Source organism: Lepisosteus platostomus, chromosome 7 (assembly GCF_059453375.1).
Source record: "Lepisosteus platostomus isolate fLepPlt1 chromosome 7, fLepPlt1.hap1, whole genome shotgun sequence".
Classification (NCBI taxonomy): domain Eukaryota; kingdom Metazoa; phylum Chordata; class Actinopteri; order Semionotiformes; family Lepisosteidae; genus Lepisosteus; species Lepisosteus platostomus.
In genome coordinates, this window is record NC_142617.1 from 56,080,716 (window position 1) to 56,101,132 (window position 20,417).

The 20,417-nt window shown below is 42.8% G+C and overlaps 1 protein-coding gene and 1 long non-coding RNA gene across 2 annotated transcripts; one reads left to right on the forward strand and one right to left on the reverse strand.

Annotated features, from left to right (window-relative positions):
• Window positions 1–8,656: 8,656 nt before the first annotated feature.
• Window positions 8,657–13,695, reverse strand: LOC148659275 (uncharacterized). The gene is made up of 2 exons (XR_015940391.1): window positions 13,557–13,695; window positions 8,657–9,350 (listed from the first exon to the last, which is right to left on the reverse strand). It is a non-coding gene; the product is annotated as an uncharacterized LOC148659275 (long non-coding RNA).
• On the forward strand, window positions 8,856–16,622 carry gnrhr4 (gonadotropin releasing hormone receptor 4). Its single transcript, XM_088641345.1, has 3 exons — window positions 8,856–9,434; window positions 12,921–13,125; window positions 13,435–16,622. Exons 1-3 carry the CDS (start codon window positions 8,856–8,858, stop codon window positions 13,950–13,952), a joined length of 1,302 nt encoding a protein of 433 aa, XP_088497471.1. The 3' UTR covers window positions 13,953–16,622.
• The last annotated feature ends 3,795 nt before the right edge of the window (window positions 16,623–20,417 follow it).

Consider the following 20,417-nt stretch of genomic DNA (forward strand, 5'->3'; position numbering starts at 1 on the left):
GGCCATTTACTGTGTAACTTACAGTATGGCCATCGTTTAAAACGCGCTTCTGATCCTTTGCTTTTTAAATGTCTTTGGGGTTTTCTCAGGGGAAAAAAAACTAATACGATTCTATAAACTCCATTTTTAGCTTCCTCACAATGTAATCGGAACAAAGGGGATAACTGCAATTAGTGCTGAACGTATAACACAGGAAAAGCCTTTCGGCGCTCCAATAGCCTTAACACGAACTGTTCCATCAACAAACTGACGGAGCCCTCGGCAAACCGCATAGCGCGCTCCAAGAATTCAACTGCTTTTAGTGCATCTGGCACAAACCATCTGTTGTATTCTAAACTAAGTAACCGTATCATCTAAACAGCGCTGCATTAAATCGGCTATTCCACGCTAGGAAGGAATTGGCGCTTGCAGAGGGCTTCACAGCGGAAAAGAGCGCACTCAGTTCAGCCGCTAAGACTGCTGTAGAAGACGTGGCTCCTTTTCCCTGAGGCGCTTTTAATGATATAGCTGATTATTCCTGAGTCCACAACTGTCAGATGTACTCTCTCCAATCCAAGCAACGGCTGCACTGGCACATAAGCAAGGCGGGCCATATGACCTCGGGAATGACACAAAAACATTAACAGGTGCATGAAAAGGCGCAGAAAGAAAAATAACGACTGCGTGAAGGTTTCAGGTCGAAGATGAAGTCTTTCTCTGCGTGCTGAAGTCGGTCACGTTATCCTGGTTTCCTAATTGTTATTGCGGCTACAGGGGCGGATATAACTGGTGTTTTTTAACAGGGAAAGGGAAGGACAGACAGCTTCTCCAGAATCCAACAATCGTTTTGCTTTGGCTTTGATGGGATCCTCACCGTTTTCTCTGCGTTTAAATCGAGCTGGCGGTTTCTCATCCTCGATCAAGAAAGTTTCACAGAACTGCTTTTTGTAAACCGTCTGCTTTTCTTTTATCTCACAGAAACGCGTTTTAGCTCATGGTAAGCGATTCCCCTCACTTGGAATGTTGTTAAATTTGTGCGAAAAAAACTTTCCAAGACGCAAACCAGGTAAGAACAAAGTGTACAGAAATGGATCTGATGATTGCAGTCGTCTTTAAGGGTATGCTGTTCATACCTTTTTAGAATGAATTATAATTTACTATGAGATAAACGTCTCTTTCTATATAACATTTAAGTAATCCAGTCAGGATTATATTCTATTTTTTTCGTCTAATCCAAATCGTAAATATGTGGCATTCTTCATGGCTGTAAATGCATTGTCTCTGTGTTTCGTGCACTGATATGCACGAACAGTCACGTTAAGAATAAGAGTATTGCACAACACAGCGCAAGTGTGTGAAATCACCTTTAAATGCAAAGAAAAACAGAAATGTAACAATAACATGTGGCATTACATATACGATTGTATTATACAATATGCTACAGTCTGAAACAAAATACTTTGAAACAAATAATAGTACACTGTATAAATGCCAAGTGTTAACACACTCACAGGTAACATTTCTACTGTTATCCGTTTTGATTTAGTATATATATATAATGTGAAATTGGTCCACGTACCTAAATGAAATTAATCATTTGCATTAATCGCTTCCCGATTCATCAGTTTCAGTTCTTAGTTTTTCTCAAGATAGTTACACATTTTCGCTAATTGCACCCACTGTAAAAACAAAATACACGCCTAAATATTACTTTGCATCCACAGAATCTACACTGTTTTAGTTCTACTTCCAGTTGTATACAAGGCTCTTCGTTGTTTTTTAAAAATTCAAATAATTTGATTATTTCAGCGTACTTGCAGAATTATTTTCCTCGTGCTTATTATGTAAAATTTGCTTAACTTTTCAGCACCCACGAATAAAGGCGTCTGCTACTAAAATAAATAATAAACATTAGTTTCAGTTTATTGGAAAACAAAATTTTCCTGCTTAGATGCTCAGTTGTGACATATGTGCTGCAGGTCAGTGGTGTTCTGAAATTTTAAACTATATAAAGTCTCCATGATTTGCAGCTGTTAAATTTCATTTAGTCATGTAAAGGATTACAGGAAGAGTTGAAATCAGACCCAGGAACATGCTCTGGACATGTTATTCTAGTAGTAGTGTAGAGAGAAGAGGCAGGAGGTGGGAGCAGTAAGAGCAGAGTTGTTGGGGGAGCAGCAGGCTAGCACTAGTTTTCAATGCATGTGGTTGCAGGAGCCAGTGAAAGGACTGGATTAGCCTTAGAAAAGCACATAAATTGAAAAAAAACCCAACAAGAAGTGGCCAAGAACTACGTGTAAGGATACTCTGAAGAGGAGATATGGATCCTATGCAGACACAGGAGTAGGTGGGAGGCACGGCAACAAACAATCCGAAACAAGGAGCGAGTTCGTAGTCAGAGGGAGAAAGGAAGGTTGAAAACCAGGTCAAACACAGGTGGCAAACAATCCAAGTCGTGAGGCGATATCGTGGTTGAAGGGAGGAAGGTAGGTAGAAATCCGGCAAAGACACCGGTGGCAAACAATCCGAGTAGCAAGGCGAAATCCGAAGACCGAAGGCGAAAAGGGTAGTGGATAATCCAGGTAGTCACAGAGTATAGAAATTACTAGGTAGAGCTCTCAAGGAGTTTACTCAATACCGAGCAGCAAGACCCGGGTTGGAGAGGCTTAAATACTGCAGCCTGCTGCACGGTAGGGCATCTGATGTTGAGTAAACACGTGCGGCGGCGCTTGTAATTATCGCCCTGCTGCCGGTACTGATTAGTTCTCTTGGGGACTGGTCTGGGCAGGTTGGTGGTCGTGACAGTACCCCCGGGTGGCTCCCGACGCCCGAGACGGTCACTGGGGGAAGTCATGGTGAAAGGCGTCGATGAGTGCCGGGTCCAGAATATCTCTCTCCGGGACCCAGGATCTCTCTTCCAAGCCATACCCCTCCCAATCCACAAGATACTGGAGGGTATTATGGTGCCATCTTGAATCAAGGAGCTTGTGGACTGTATACGCTGGACGCCCCTGAATAGTACGCGGAGATGGTGGGCGAGCTTTAGGGGCCACAAGGGGCGAGCAGTGGAACGGTTTCAAAGGATAGACGTGGAAGGATGGGTGGATTCTGAAAGTGGGGGGAAGTGCTAGTCGATAGGTGACCGGGGTGATCCGTGAGAGGATCCGGAAAGGACCTATATATTTAGGGCCTAGCTTCTTGGAGGACAGGCGTAGAGGTAGGTTCTTGGTGGGCAGCCAGATGAACTGACCTTTGCGGAAACGAGGGGCTGGTCTTCGATGTCTGTTGGCGAAAGTGGCCTGGCACTAGGTTGACTTGATGAGAGATGTCCTAGCTACTTTCCAGATACTCCGTAATTTAGAAATGTATTGTCTCGGAGAAGAGATTGTCGTAACCAGAGGGGTGTCGGGAATGAGGGAGGGTTGGTAACCTAAGGAACAAAGGAAGGGAGAGAGTCCTGTGGAGGAGGATGTGAGGGAGTTATGTGCATACTCTACCCAGGGAAGTAGTGACGACCAGTCATCTTGTGAAGATGAGGTGAACGCTCTGAGAAATGAAAGGAGGCTTTGATTAGTTCTTTCCACCTGCCCGTTGGCTTCAGGGTGATATCCCGAAATTAACAAACAGCATTGCCATCTCCTGGGCTGTGGGTAATGCTGGGAGGGGAACAAAGTGGGCCGATTTGGAGAAGCGATTGGAGACCACCATGATTACTGTATGGCCTTGACTGTTGGGGAGATCCGTGTTGAAATCCACTGCTATGTGAGACCAAGGGCGGTAGGAGACCGGGAGTGGGTGAAGGAGACCCGTTTTCCTGGCTCGTGGGGTCTTGGTTCTGGCACAGATGGGACATGCTCGAATATAGTCAGCAACATCAGCTCTCATGGTAGGCCACCAGAAGTCCCTGTTCAGGAGGTCCAGTGTATGTCTGACCCCAGGATGGCCCGCGAACCGGGAGTCATGACCCCACTGCAACACTGCTGAACGTAAATTATCCACAACAGATAATTTGTCCACGGGACAACGGAGAGGGATGGCATTTTTGTCCAGTGTCTGCCTGACTTGATCTTCAATAGAGCAATGAACCACTGCCACAACACAGTTGGTCAAAATTATCGGTTCAGGTCATGGAGTCGGGAAAGTGCGTTCGCCCTCCCATTTTTAGATACAGGCGCATAGGTAATTACGAAATTGAAGCGTGAGAAGAACAGGGACCAGCGAGCCTGACGCGAGTTGAGGCGTTTGGCCGATTGGATGTAGGCCAGGTTCTTGTGGTCCATGATTATAACAAAGGGATGTTGAGCCCCCTCCAGCCAATGTCTCCATTCCTCGAGGGCCAGCTTGATCGCGAGGAGCTTGCGATTACCCACGTCGTAATTCACCTTGGCAGGAGAGAGCTTCTTGGAGAAGAAAACACATGGATCCAGAACATGTCCTTCTTCATGGCGCTGGGAGAGGACTGCACTAAACCCATAGGCAGAGGCGTCAATTTCCACCAAAAAAGGCCGGGAGGGATCCAGGTGACGAAGAACTGGAGCTGTGCTGAAGAGGTGCTTTAGGCGTAGGAATGCCTTGTCCGCCTCAGAGGTCCACTTACCTTGGCTAAGTCAGTTAAGAGTCAAAGCAGTGATGGGCACAACAACGGAGCTAAAGTTCCTAATGCAACACCTGTAAAAATTAGCAAAACCGAAGAAATGTTGGATCTGTTTTAGATTGCGCAGGACTGTCCAGTCGTTAATAGCTGGTACCTTAGACAAGTCCATCTCCATCCCCAGGGGAAGTAGCTGAGGAAGTGTATTTTAGAGACATGAAACGCACACTTCTCAAGCTTAGCGTAGAGCCTATTGTCAATCAATCTGGACAACACCTCCTGGACATGATGGACATGATCCTGGGGGTCGGTGAAAAAAATCAGAATGTCATCCAGATATACCAAAACAAAGTTACCAATAATGTCCCTAAAAATGTCATTCATAAAGGACTGGAAGACAGCCGGAGCATTAACAAGGCCAAAGGGCATGACTTGATATTCGTAATGCCCGTGCGTGGTCATAAAGGCCATCTTCCACTCGTCCCCTTTCCGTATCCTGATTAGGTTATAAGCCCCCCGTAGATCTAATTTTGAAAAGATGGAGGTTCCCTGTAAGGACTCCAAAGCAGCAGGAATTAGTAATAAGAAGGATGGCGCAATAAGCCATCCTTCTTTCCAATGAAAAAGAAACCGGCACAGGCTGGAGAAGAAGAGGGGCGAATAAAGCCTGAGTCTAGAGCTTCCTTAATGTAGTCCTGCAAGGCCCAATTCTCCGTTTGGGTTAGAGGGTAAATGCATTTATTGCCAGGAACCCTTGGGGGGGAGTGTTCCTGGCAATAAATCTATCACGCAGTCACAACTCCGGTGAGGGGGGAGCGAGAGAGCCTGCTGTTCATCAAAGGCCTGCTTCAGGTGAACATATTGTGGTGGGATGGAAGATAGAGCTTCCACGGGGAGTATAGCAGCAGAGACCTTAACTGGGAGGCGACAACAACCGGTACGGCAGGCATGGCTCCAAGCAATGATCTCATTCTTGGCCAGGAGATGTTGAGGTCATGTTTTTTGAGCCAGGGAAGGCCCAGGATTAGTGGGTAGGCAGGCGAGTCCAGGAGCAGAAATTAAATATCCTCTGTGTGCGTGGCCCCAACCTTGAGAGAGAGGGGGATGGTTTGCAGGGTAATCTGAGCAGGGGTGAGCAGAGAACCATCTAGTGCTTGAATGTTGAGCGGGGGTGACACGGAAACCACAGGGATATTCCAACGTTTGGCAAAAGAGGCATCTATGAATGTTCCTTCCGCACCTGAGTCAATGAAAACCGACAGGGGAAGGTGAGTATCAGACCACGAAAGCTCAGCCGGAAACAGAGAGCCAGAAGAGGCTGGAGAAAAGACAGCGCTACTGACCTTAGCTCTAGGCGGCGGGAGAGCTTGAGGTGCAAACGGTGGTCTCGAAGGACAAGTAGCCAGCAAATGGTTCGATGAAGCGCAGTACAGGCATCGTCCCTCTCAGTGGCGCCTTTCCTTTTCTTGAGAGGAAAGAGGAGCATGCGGCAGAGCTTGCAGTGCAGCGAGCGATCCCTTGGGAGGGCCATGTCTGCTTCCAGGGTGTCTCTCTGCTCTCCGAATTCTAATACGGGTGTCTAATTCGAGAACCTGAGAGAATTGCCGCATCAAGGGACTGGGAGTGGATTCGTGTGAACACCAGGTGATCCTTCAACTCCTCTGACAGTCCCTTACAGAAGAGACAAACAAGAGCCTCCGGGTTCCAGGCAGACTCCGTGGCGAGGGATTGAAATTCTTCCACGTAGTCCTGTACTGGTCTGTCGCCCTGTTGAAGCGCTGAGAGCCGAAGGAGAACCAATCTGCTCCTGCGATGTAGGAAAATGCTCAGGATACAAATGAAAGGAGAGAAAGCACTGAGCAATAAAGCCTCTGCAACCAGTAGGATTACCGTCATATTTCTCAGGGAGAACAAACGGTAAGGTTGGGGGAGTGGTGGGCGGGTTCGTGGGGGGCGGGGCAGAGGATTGTGAGGAAGACACTGCAGGAGACGGTGTGGGGCATAGGTGCCCCGGAGGAGATGAAAGCCAGGCGACCTGATTAGTGAGATGCTGAACGAACAGCTGTAGCTGGAAGAGAGCTTGGGAGTGCTGCTGGAGAAGGGAGCGAAGAGCTTTCATGTCCGCGGGATCCATTTTTCAGGCTCGGTGTTCTATAAGGATACTCTGAAGAAGAGATATGGATCCTGTCCAGACACAGGAGTAGGTGGGAGGCACGGCAACAAACAATCCGAAACAAGGAACGAGTTCGTAGTCAGAGGGAGAAAGGAAGGTCAAAAACCAGATCAAACACAGGTGGCAAGCAATCCAAGTCGTGAGGCGATATCGTGGTCGAAGGGAGGAAGGTAGGTAGAAATCTGGCAAAGACACCGGTGGCAAACAATCCGAGTAGCAAGGCGAAATCCGAAGCCCAAAGGCGAAAAGGGTAGTCGATAATCCAGCAAGTCACAGGGTATAGAAATCGCTAGGTAGAGCTCTCAAGGAGTTTACTCAATACCGAGCAGCAAGACCCGGGTTGGAGAGGCTTAAATACTGCAGTCTGCCGCACGGTAGGGCATCTGATGTTGAGTTAACACGTGCGGCGGCGCGTGTAATTATCGCCCTGCTGCTGGTACTGATTAGTTCTCTTGGGGGCTGGTCTGGGCAGGTTGGTGGTCATGACACTATGGATGAGTTGGGTTTTGTCCATGCTAGAGGAGGTTCCAATTGTCTAGGTGAGGCTTGGAGTAGCTGCAGTATGGAACACTTGGTCAGGAAGGGGAGAAACCTACAAACACTCCTCATTCATAAGAGGAAGAGACTGAGCGAGCAAGAGAAGTCATGTTTCAGAAAAAGAAAAGGTAAGGGTAAAGAGTGAGGCCTGGGTTTCTGGCAGGGGCAAAGGGGGAGAGGGTGGTGGAATGAAGAGAAATAGTGAGAGACTCACAAAGGGGGGCATAGGGGAAGGAAGGAAACAGAGGTCGGGGTTCCAGAGGCTAAGCTTAATATGGTGAGAGTGCATCCAGGCAGAGATACTGAACAAGAGGAGATGCGACTATCAAAGGGTGGAAGAGAGGGGGAGATTCGAGCACTGGCAGTACAAAAGGGATATTAAAAGCCATGGGTGATGAGATGAGAGGACTTAGGGTGTGTGTGGAGACTGGAGAGCAGGACCCAGGACTGAGCCCAGAGGGACACCAGCACAGTTAGTAACAGGCAGAGACCGCGTCTCACCAGGAGATTCTGTAGGTGTTATCAGTGGGAGTAAGAGGAGGTCCAGGCGAGAGGAGCACCAGAAATTCTAAAGTCAACAAGTGTGGACAAGAAAACCGAGTGCTCAGTGTCAAAGGCAGCAGAGAGATCAAAAAGCAGTAAGACAGAAGAGGAGGCAGCTTGAGCAGAAAGAAGAGTATCTGTAATAAAGAAGAGGGCAGCCTCAGCTGGGTGTGTTGCAACATAGACTGGAGAGGGTTAAGGACTGTGCACCATGTGCTCAAGGGTTTTGGAGAGGAAGGGAAGAAGGGAGATGGGAAGGGACAATGAAACACATGCAGGTTATTGACGAGCGGCGTAATGGCAGCTTGTTTAAAAGCAGATTGAAAGCCTGAGAACAATGCTGAGAAGGAGGTCAGGGACAGGAGCCTAGAAGAGATGAGTGGAGAGAGGGTAAGTGCAAGTGGTAGTTTGATGCTCCAGGAGCAAGGAGGAGATCTGAGTCACAGAGGGAAGCGAATGAGGAAAAGGAGAGGGGTGAGTATGCTGAGTTTGTGAGGTCATGGGTGAGCAAAGTGATAAAGTGTTGAAGGGGGGGGGGGTTGAGGAGCAAAGACAAGGTGGAAAATTCTGTGACACTGTGTGATCAACTTTGTAACTGTCAATGCTTTCTGACCATGCATGATATCAGGATCTGAAATATAGTTTTGTTAAAAAAAAACTCTTTTCCATTAGAGTCACAGTGTATAGTTGCATTATTATATATTCTTTTATAGAGATCATTATGGTATTTGTAAATATGGACTGTGATTTTATCCTTTAGGGTAATGTGTGTTTCTGACATTTCAATGCACGTGGGTGAAAACACACTGCATATTTAAAAAATGTAACAAAAGCACATTTAAAAGATTTAATGCACACTAGAGCTCAGGGGTACAAAATGGCTATCTGATCTCTCCTTTCATCTTGCTTGCACCTGCAGGTCCTAATTAGCGCCATCCCATGTGGCCAATTTATTATCCAAACTATGCCTTGCAGCTTTCCTTGGCAACTGGACTAGTCCTGGGGGGGTCAAACTGATGGGGGAAGACAGAAATGTTGTCCCCGATGTACGCGCCAGAAATGAATGAGACCCTTCGTGGACACGAGCTCATGATGTTCCTCTATTCCCCGGGTTACCAAGCAAATTCCAGCTGTGACACAAGCTCCATGCTCCTTTGCACCAGGAACGGCACTGGGGAGGTGCTCCAGCTGCCAACGTTCTCCACTGCAGCCAAAGCCAGAGTTATCATCACGTTCATCCTGTGCATCGTGTCTGCCATCTGCAATCTGGCCGTGCTGTGGACCGCCAGCACCAACACCAAGAGAAAATCTCACGTGCGGATCCTCATCATCAACCTGACTGTGGCTGACCTCCTGGTCACCTTCATCGTCATGCCAGTGGACGCCGTCTGGAATATCACAGTCCAGTGGCTGGCGGGGGACGTGTCTTGCAGGCTGCTGATGTTTCTGAAGCTTCTGGCCATGTACTCGTGTGCTTTCGTGACTGTGGTCATCAGCCTGGATCGGCAGTCCGCCATCCTGAACCCTCTGGCAATCAACAAGGCGAAGAAGAAAAACAAGATCATGCTCTCCGTGGCCTGGGCCATGAGTGCATTCCTATCCGTCCCGCAGGTGAGGAACAGACCCCCCAGTGATGGTTTTGTATTGCATTATCCGTCGTTGTCGCCATGTCTGTGCTTTGTACGGGAAAACACCAACCAAAACTGACTGAAGACAATCTACACCTAAAACTAAATCAGAGACCAGATTTTCACCGAGATTCTGAGCACACACACAAGACTAAAATAATTTTGGAAAAGCTAAATAGAAAAATATTCTCTCCAAGAATACAGCGCAGCATGATAAACTTGATAGAATCCTAGAACAAAAGCAAAGAATTATGTTAAAGTACTTAAGGATAAGTAGGAAATAACATCTGCTTATGAGATTAATGCAACAACAAACAGCCTCAGGTGATGACGGACACATAAAATGCAACAGAAACCAACGGGTAATAATGTCTTGAAAGGGGTAGGAAAATAGTTCTTTTAAAGCTTAAGTAAAAGATAACACTGGGAGTTTATCTTGCCCTCAAGTATTCAAATGTTATTAAGCTTTGTGTTTCCATATTAGAATTAATGGCACTAAAATGATACTGTGTCCTACTGTTTCGCTTAAGTTTCAGAAAAAATTATCTACAGTAGGTAAAGCTGTTCATTGATTGTATCCCATGGCACATGTACTTAGTTGAAAATAATGTCATTTATAATATTAAGAAATGTAGCTAGGAGCTTCAGAAACAATACTCATAAAAATGATTTCTCAATCATACATTTCTGCATTTCTAGAAATTCAGAACAACTGCACTACACCAATAGGTAATTCAAATGCCTGTATTTGTTGATCTCTATGATTCCTTGAAGTCACTGACAATTTAAGTTAAAATAAGCTGCTTCACTGCAGCGTGACAGCCTACATCTGCAGCAGATGATAACCAAAAATTGAACAGCATTAATTTAGACCGCGATTGTCCTTTTTTTGACCTAACTGACAATTACAGGAAGCAGCAAAAATATATTGTTTGAATAATACAATTTTAAGCCTCTTACTGCAAATTCCCATAGAAATAAGCCTAGCATTGGAATTAGATGCATAACTATGCAAGTGATATTGTAACTTGGGTTGAAACCAGTGTGTGGTCACTGTCCCTTGTTATCTACTGTATATGACTTTCAGTAAATGTCAAGGAGAAGGAGAAATATAAAAGGGTTTTCAAAGTAAAATCTGCTTAGTTTCTGTAGAAGTTTAAAGGGTGTAAACACAGCAAGAGCCACTGCAGGAGGTAAAAAAAAAATAAGTTTGATTTTTTTCAGCATTTAAGTTTAGCTCACCTTCACAGTTCTGTGAAGGTTTAACATGAAGGCTGCAATTTCCGTGGCACCATTGTACTACACAGGCACCAATAAGAAAAAAACAACATAAAAAGTATTTTTTAAAATCCTGAAGGGTGTTCTAAAATGAAATCTGAGACTAATTTAGTCCGTAACTGTATAGGGTGAACAAATCTGGAGAGCCCAGGATGCCTTGCAGCTCATATATGGTAGTTTGCAATAAAGGCTAAGAGCAGCTTCAGTTGGGTATTCTTCGAGCTGATCTGTGGATTTGTGGTTATTGCCAGACAGTGGCACACATATGGTGGCCAGGGGCTTTACATCAATGAATCCAATTTATTGTCAAACCCTCAGAAAACGTATATGAAAACATTGCAGTGTCCTTGAAAACATCCTATACCTTATTATAGAACTCAGTACAGAACTGCAGTGTGGCAAGCTATCATCAACATGACATTGAGGATGCATTCAAAATCATTCGCAGAGCACAGGATTCAAAATACAAGAATCTAACTTGGCTGTCAGCTCAGATATCATCTTAGTAGGTAAAGTCTGCCAGTCACTTTCATTCTGATTAGCAGGTGTGTTAATTATTCACTTGCATTCTCCTAATTCCCCAAAGTCAGACACTGTATAGCGGATGGTTTTGTAACCTCACTTACAGAGAATGGATAGCGATGTGGACAATGCACATTCTGCGGTATCATACACAAGTTAGTATGTAAGATGGAAACTGGGGTTATTTTTGTTTTAGGGGAAATACAACTAATCTAAATATTTTAAGTGAAATCTTATTTTAAGTTTAAACCATCAGGAGTATCTCTTTGACTTTCATTTCAAGTTGCTCGCAATCCCTACCCCCCCAGTCAAACAGGAATGTATTCCATCAGTGTGCTGAAGAGTGCGTCGAAGGCCTCGTTCAGACTCCCTGTGCTGTCAAGTGTGAAATGCTTCAAAGCAGGTAAAAAAGAACAAGTCTCGGGTCCACCTGCTGTTTGAACCAAGCTGCTTTAACCAGAAGAAAATCTTATACGCGCTGGCCGGGGAAACCAGATTGACTTTGACAGCGAACAGAAGTTTTAAAATCGCCATGAATGAAAAATCAGTTAATTGCTCCAGAGAAAGGATTCTTCAACAAGACTGAACAATCATTTAAAAATAATCACAGGTGTATTCATGAATATACTAGTACCTTACGTTGACATCATTGAGCGAGAGCTGCCTTGCTACTCCTGTATTTAAGTTATTTATGTTCGCAATCGACAGACCTACAGTAGATGGAATGTAAAACACTGGCAAAGGGTTAAAAAATAATCAATAATAATGTAGGTCTTCATAATTTAAAATGGAAAATATTTAATTCAGTTTTTTTTCTCCTGTTCTCTCTGTACCTCGGCACACATTTCAGATACATAAAATCTTTTTTTATAAAAATCCTTAAATGCATGTGTATAGCAACTCTATTTCAGAAGGAACTGTACAATATGCAGTCTAAAGCACATGTAATTCACAGACACATTTTCACATTAAACATTTTATGTTTAATTATGGACAGTAGCAGAAAGAGTTTGAAAACACAAATGTTCCTACCATTAGCTTAGCTCATGAGTCACATTGTGCAGAACCCCAAGAGAAAATACAGTATGTATTTAATGTCAAGCTATAAATGTTAAGGCAGCATGCAAGTGAAAAGTTACAATGATTATTACCTGTTTTCTTTCATGAAAAGGCACTGAGGCTGAAGCACATAAATGTAACTCATTTTCTAGGTAGGGTAGGTAAACACTCACTCCCTTTACAATGTCTCTTTATAACAGGTTCACCACCAAGCAACTTAATCAACACTACAAGAATCTATTAATAATACTGGGATAATGTTGGAATTGTTGTAGTCCAAAAAAATATAACTACTTTTAATGGCCTGTTCTGCCCTGATGTTGTTACAGCTCTAAACAAACCCAGCTAAATTAGAATCTCATCTGCTATAAAGTACACAGTGTATTCATTTAAATACACTGGGGCCAAAGAGTGACCTCTGTAAACATCATCTGACCTTTTCATCAGCATGGCACAATTTTACCTTGTTTACTGATTTACCCCCATTTAATGAAGAGAAAAACGGCGAGTTTCTAGCTACACGAGTCAGTCTCAGGGGATGCCAGGAGCAGACGGGGGTCCCCTACTGCGATTCACCGTGTGGTTGTTGTGTTGCCCTTCTTACCTGCAGATGTTCATATTCCACAACGTTACCATCACCGTTCCTCAAAACTTCACCCAGTGCACCACCAGGGGGAGCTTTAGCAAGCACTGGCAGGAGACGGTCTACAACATGTTCACGTTCGTGTGTCTGTTCCTCTTGCCTCTGGCAATTATGATATTCTGCTACACCAGAATTCTCATGGAAATCTCCAAACGAATGACGAAGGGCAACAGTGAGTAACGTAGAAGCACCCTTCTTAAACTCATTTAAACACCGACAGCTGGTGAAGTGACTAAAAGCAATAATTATGTTTGATAAGATCCGCATGAGTGTTAACATCATTAACACAAAACATTTACCTTAAACGGTGTAGAAATTAAAACGTCTATTAAAAAAAAAGTTTGGAGAAAATAAACTCCGCCTATTTTACTAGTTTTAAATTTTGTATTGTCTTTCGGTAAACCAGCAAATTTCCAATCCTTTGGTTTATTTACTACGCAGTTTTATAAACATTACATCTCCTCTACATTTTTGTCTACAGTATCTTCCAAGGAAGTGCACCTGCGTCGCTCCAAAAACAACATACCGAAGGCACGCATGAAAACTTTGAAAATGAGCATAGTAATCGTGTCTTCCTTCATCGTCTGCTGGACACCTTATTACCTGTTGGGGTTGTGGTATTGGTTCTCCCCAGACGTACTAGAGGAGACCATCTCTCATTCCTTAACGCACATCCTCTTCATTTTCGGGCTCTTCAATGCGTGCCTGGACCCTATAACCTACGGGCTGTTCACCATTCACTTTCGGAAAGGACTGAAGCGTTACTGCCGCAGCGCCACCGTGCTGGTCGAGTCGGAGAACAACACCACCCTGACCGCCTCCTTCAGGTGCTCCTTGTCCTCCTTCCGCATGAAGAGACGGACCCCTCTCGGGCAAGATGCGCCCTCAGCCAACAAGGAGCCGGAGAGGAAGACCTCCTCCCCCTTTAATAATTACCTCACCGTTTACCACGACAGCAAAAGCGCCAGAAACCAAATCGACCCAGTAAATATGATATAATAATAAAAATTTGTCAAACAGACAACGACGGGTAGAGAAAGCTTTAAGAAGAGACGTTTGCCGTCAACCATCTGTGCAATCTTAATGTTCCTTTTGTTGTTATTCAGAATAACCCGCAGAATCTTTTTTTTTTTGAGGCTGTATTTTCTGTAGTGCAAGAATAAATATGTCCCAGATACTGTATTTCTGCCAGGGTGCAATTTAAACTCATCACGAAACCTGGAATTCGTTGTAATAACCAGAGATTGCTCTTGATGTTTTGCTTTTGAAAAGGCAAGGAAATTAACTCGAAAGGAACAAGTAAAGGTTTATTCCATGCTGAAAAGAGAAGAAAAGAAACACAACATTTCGGCTGATGTTAGGCAAAATAAGAAGTTCTTACAGCTGTATGAACTGTATGTTGAACTATTCTTCAAATCCAAATAAAAACAAAGGAGAAATTAAGGGAAAAATTAAAAGTGTGTTGCAGATGATTTCTGTATATGCTAGTGTATTCCCATGTACATGAAAATCATAACTAAAAAGGTGACTGCCTATAAAAAAAATAGTCAGGGGCTTAATCCATGAATAGCTTTTCATAGTGTATTTTTAAGACTGGCTCATGCCTTCAGGTACTTGTCATTTCAGTTCAGCAGTCTTGTTCTGCAGAGTGTAAGGGTTTTTTTGTGCACTGTGATGGTGCTTAAATGAATAAGGTGTACTGTAAGTGGTTCTTCTGAATCTGTGTCAATGGAACAAGAATTCCTTCACTTTTCACTGGAATTCAGGGCATTTTGCTAATCTCATTTGTTCATCCTTATTTAATATCACTCTTTCCTCAGAACTTTCAAATTGATTCACAGGGCCTTGTACAGAAATGCATGCCAGTCAATGGTTTTCTAAATTAAAAATTACTTAGTGAGAACTGTAAAAAATGTCATGTAAAAAATGTCATATGCCTGAGATATTTATCAACTTATTTTTTGCAAGTTCTTGACTATTAAATTAGGGTCTATTTAATCAAAATGCTTAAAGAAATACCTTTTTTTAGTGTCGTATAAGTGTTCAATATTATTTGAACTGATTTGTGGGACGTTCTGAAGTTCTATGCTGCAATTACAACTAACGTCTCAGGGAAACTACTGTACGTAGCTCAAATACAGGTGATCAGGCACCTTTTTGTAATCTGGCTGGAGACAACACAACTGTAAATTGTTATTAACGTGTAATCCATTGGGATCTGTATTCTCATGTGAAGTTCATCGTCTTAAATGTAAAGAGAAACAACACCGAACAAAAACGTTTGCTACATTTTTAAAACGATTTCCACCTGAAAATGAATGCAATTAGATCAATTGTAATTGACAATTATAAATTGTTAGTGACTTGGAACATAAAGCAGTATAGCTCAAAAACATTTGCATCAAAAAACAAAACTGTCTCAGATAGCACACTTTTCATTTTACAAAAGCTTCTGTTATGAGAACTTTTTCAAACTGTACATTCACCCTCTCTGTAACTGACCACAGTGGATGTAGAGTTTGACAATGTGAGAATGGACAACAGCTTACTGAGTGGAAAAGACCAGGGTATGTGTAGTGCCTCATGAAGTGAAATGTTGGGTTCAGATGTATATAAAAATCTCATGCTCAATCTGTCCCGTGTTTAAACTTGTACATTTCTGAATCAGAATCTGAATCCTGAAAAAAATTAGACTACCTTTCAGGTTTTGGCTTGTGAAATTACAATTACAGTCATTGTTCATTGTTCAAGTAAATGAAATACAATTGCCTCGGTCCTCTTATGCGCTGATGACTTGAATAGACTCTCTAATGCAGTCTGGGCTTGTATGTTTCTAAAGAAGATTGAAAAGCAGTTTTTTTATTTTATTCTGTATACCGAATATTAATAGGTGCTCCATGCAGAAGCGAAGTGCATTCAAAACTGATCATGATAAGGGTTCTGGGAGAGGGGAACAAGTTCACCAGCCATGTTGTTGAAGCTGTTACTGTAGCTTCTTTTAAGAAATAGCTGGATGAGATCCTCAGATCAATTAGCTACTACAGTACATACAGTACCAAACAGACTAGATAGACCAACTGGTCTCCTGTCATTTGAGGCAATCATATCAAGGGACAGAGATGGATGTAAGAAACATGTACATGTACACTGTTAACAATGCAATCATTATGTGAGAGATTTAAAACCATATTACGAAATGTATTTAACATCAAAATCAACAAGTATTGGTGTTGTGATAAATGGATAAATGTACCGTGATCAAGTATTTTGTGGTATTGAATATATCAAAAAGCAGACTTGTACTATACTACACGACCCAGGCATTGTTTCTACACACTTCTCAACTGGGAGAGGATTATCTTCAATGTTTTGCATGGTTGTTGGTGTGTCATGTGCTGTAACAGTCAAATCTGTGATAAAGAAACTACCGTCAATACTCAAAAGAAAAAAGTGACAATTGTATGATTTTTCTTAGAGAACTCAATCTCTGTCTGAATTAATATTAAAATCTATAGAGAAAATTAAACTTGTATCTTTTAAAAACAAATGTATTCCTTTTGATTTGTAGGCATGTGTATGTCTTTAATATAATAGTGAAAGTGATGGATTTAAAAGTCAGGATATTGTAAAGTCCTGAGAATATTTTACATGCTGTTACTTATGTCCAAGAATGAATGCTCTTTTGAAATACTACAAAAGACTGCCTGTAGTCAATTTACAATACACAGTACAAGCACATTTCATTCATGCAACTTTTCAGAGGTAATACATTAACATTAAGTCTTGGAATTCTTGAAAATAAAACAATTTCAACCCACACACAATCCAGAATCATATTAACAGATGTGTTTCCTTTGAGAGCTGTGAGGTGGCAGAATCCTTTTTTTTTTACTTTACCCAAGTGAAATGACTTACTGATGTACGTCACCAATAAAGAAATGCAGACATGCTTTTGGTTACATGAAGAGACCCAAATACATCTCTCGCTGTCATTCATTCGTTCCCAGCTGATACAAGCCATGTAGTTTGCTTCAACCTCATTAATCTTTTCACATCTTCACAAGGCTGTCTCATTTTTTTCTATGTGACAGATTGATATGGCAATGTGACCCGTCAGCTGCAAATGAGTGCCGACAGGAGAGGTTTCTACCCTGATTTTATTTCATTTCTTTTTATTCTCTTTTCAGCTTTCTCATGAATAAACACACACAAAGTTGAAAGGAAATGTCCACATAGAAAAGCAGTGCCATTGATCTCCATAATCATTTGCGCCTGTGTTGCATTTATGTCTCTTTGTAAGACTAAAATGTTCAAGTTCTCACACCTGCGGAAATTTCGTAGAAGGGTCTCTTAGCAACAATGTGAGACCAAGGAAAATCAAAACTATTATTTCTACACCACATCTTCAACAATCCAATGCTATAATCCGGTTAAGTGTGGCATAGAAATGTATTGGAAATCTACATGAAAATGTACAACTGCCTTAACTGAAAATGTATCTGGACAATTTGTATCAATCCTGTTAGCAGGCATGGATCAGGCAACAGTGCTTACTGTGAGAAACTTGTACCGACACAGATTTGCGGTACTAAACCTCCACCTCCACCCAACTGGGACGGTGTGGTGGCTCTGTGTGTGGCTAAGGATCTGCACCTGTGGTTGGAAGTTTGCTGGCTTCTACATCAATCATAAGATGTCTACATAACTGAGCTACCTGTATATCAGTGTTTTCTAAAAGCAGGTACTGTAGCTGTGATTGGCCTTCTACACAAAACCAATTCTTTGGGATTCTTAAACAAGCATTCTTTGTGTCTGCAGGCCCCTAGTCTTATCAACAGCAGTTACATTTAATGTTGCAGCTGGTGTTTTGCTGAACATAGTGTACAGAGAGAGACTTTAGCCCTTCAATATTATCCCACTTACTGAGAATTCTGATAAGACATGGGAAAGAAGATTCCTTGGGGTGCACCTGCACCTGCAACAGCTCCTCTTTGGCACCTCTACAGTAGCTTGGATCAGGGTCAATCAGACCGGCCCCAGACCAGAAGGTTCTGAAGGCAACTGTTGAATCAGTTTTCTCAGCACTTCACCTGCTTAATGAATCCAAATTAAACTGTTTGACTTGTTTAAGTTAGTCATGTTGAAAAATCATTTATAACAATGATCTGAATACCAGTCTCTCCTCAAGGGCCGGAAGTCCCTGAATTAAGTGCTGACTGATCAGAAGAACTGAACTGGGGCTCTCATGCACCAGGAATAGAGATTGTGCCTTTAGAGAAAGGGGATTTGGGGTAGAAGCCATGAGAGCATAATCCACGAAGGCAGGTTTTTTCCTTTACTCTTTAGCTCTTGCATCCATGTTTTCTGTCTGTGACCTTCGCATCACAGGTCCAATAAAACATTGTATTCCCACAAAGTTCTCAGCTATAACTCTATCCACCACTTACCATCAAAACAAAATCTTTAGACGATGTCAAGGACTAGGCAAATGTTTTAAACTCTCTCTGCGTGATGGAAATGGAAGTGAGGTTTTTTATCAGGCAAAAAAGAAAAAATGACAGAGCGGACAAAATATCACCTATTTCTTTAAAAAGATGTCTATGCAAGAAGGCAATACCAACAAGAAACAGCTTTGTTTAACAATCTGCTGCATTTAAAACAAGAGATGAAAGATAGCCAGTTCAGACAGAATTCACTACAGTGGATTTAGGAAGAAATTTAAAAAACCAAGCTGGATCCCACCTGTGTGTTATGACATTTGCCCTTCACAATGCTTATTTTAGGTGACGGTATAAAATCAATGCGATAGCACAGATGAAAGGTTAAGGATCTTTTTTATAATTTCACACTTGCAAAATTTTACTGCATCACCACACAGTATTTTCCAAATGAGTCTAACTGAATCAAGAAAAAAGTTCAGTTCCTCAAAATACGTACCGTAAGTCGTTTTACTGTTTAAACAGACTTTTATGTGTCACGATCGCTAACCCTTCTCTAAAGGGCGCTCCAGCCCTTCCTTGTTTTCTCCCATTGTCTGCACCTGTTCCCTATTCCCACTCTCCCTTAAAAGCCAGACGCAGACTTCACTTTGCGTTCCTCATTGAACTCTGCTTCGTGAGAGCTCGGGGTCTTGCTGCGTCTGGCTCCGTTATGGCTTTAGCCTTCTGTTCCTGATTCCCTGCCCCGCCGGTCCCGACCCGGCTCATGCTTTTAACCCTTGGATGGATCTCCTGGCCTTGGACTCTACTCTTCCGTTTGGATTCCCCGTTTGGACTTTGGCTTAGTTTGTTCGCCCGGACTCACTTCCCCAGGACACCTGCTCACCTCGGACACGCCCCCATGTATCCAGACCCTTTCCTGCATGACTTTCTCCCTAGTGTATCTTCACAATTCCGGATCGCGTCGTCTGCATAGGGCCCGGAAAGAACTGCTTTGTGACAGTATGAAGAATAAACAGAAGCACATGTAATAAATCTCTCACACAAGAAAAGAATGCATGAATATAAAATCTCCCATGAAAAGATTCCAATGCAACTGCCCTATCCCACCCCTCCAAGCCCACCTCAGAGCTGCTGTCTGCTCCCTTCCAGGTCAGAAACCCACTTCAATGATACATTACAGGAAAGCACTGACTTCAGACAGGAGTTGGTGGTATTTTTACTGGAGCTTCATTTTGAATGCATGGTATAAGGTACTGGTTCACACACAGAGTCAAGATGTCAAAACAGTGTCAGCATGTAAAAACAGGTTCTGTTCCACATTGAATATACATACATGCATAAAAATTAGAACCAGTACTGTAACAGGCTGCACTGAGAGATACCCACTAAAGGCTCTGTTGCTTCTTTCATATATGGAGCTAAACAGCTCCTTCCTCCCATTGACTTCTTACATTGACTTCACCATCTAAGAATCCAGATATACATCTTCCATAACTCATGATTACTACATCACAGGCAGTACTGATGGGCATGAAGGGTTTGGAGCTGACACAGGGCTGGAAGCTAGACAGAGACCCCCCAGGCTGTGTTAAGGTCTGTGTGGAGCAGAATGCATAACATCTCCCAGTACTTTTTGCCAATCTACAAGACTCAGTATACGGATATGAAACCCATATTAAAAAAAACAGATCTTTTTAGTCCTTTTGTACAAGAGTGGCTGGCTGTAAATTGCTTTCCCCCCGATGAGACACCTAAAACAAACCATGGAAAATTAATTAAATTCCCCATTCATTCAATAGGCTTAACAAACCAACTTTGCATATCTGACCGTTGCAGTGGTATGGTCGAAGAAAACCCATTTACGATTTGTTGTCTACTTCATGCGCTTATTAATGTTTTCAATTGTTTTCGATGCAAATTAATGCGACAAGATTTGATTAAATGACTAAAGGTTTCCTCAGATTCACGCATTCATTCATGCGTTTCAGAGATAGAAAAAGAAAGTAGGGCTGTGTGACTCACG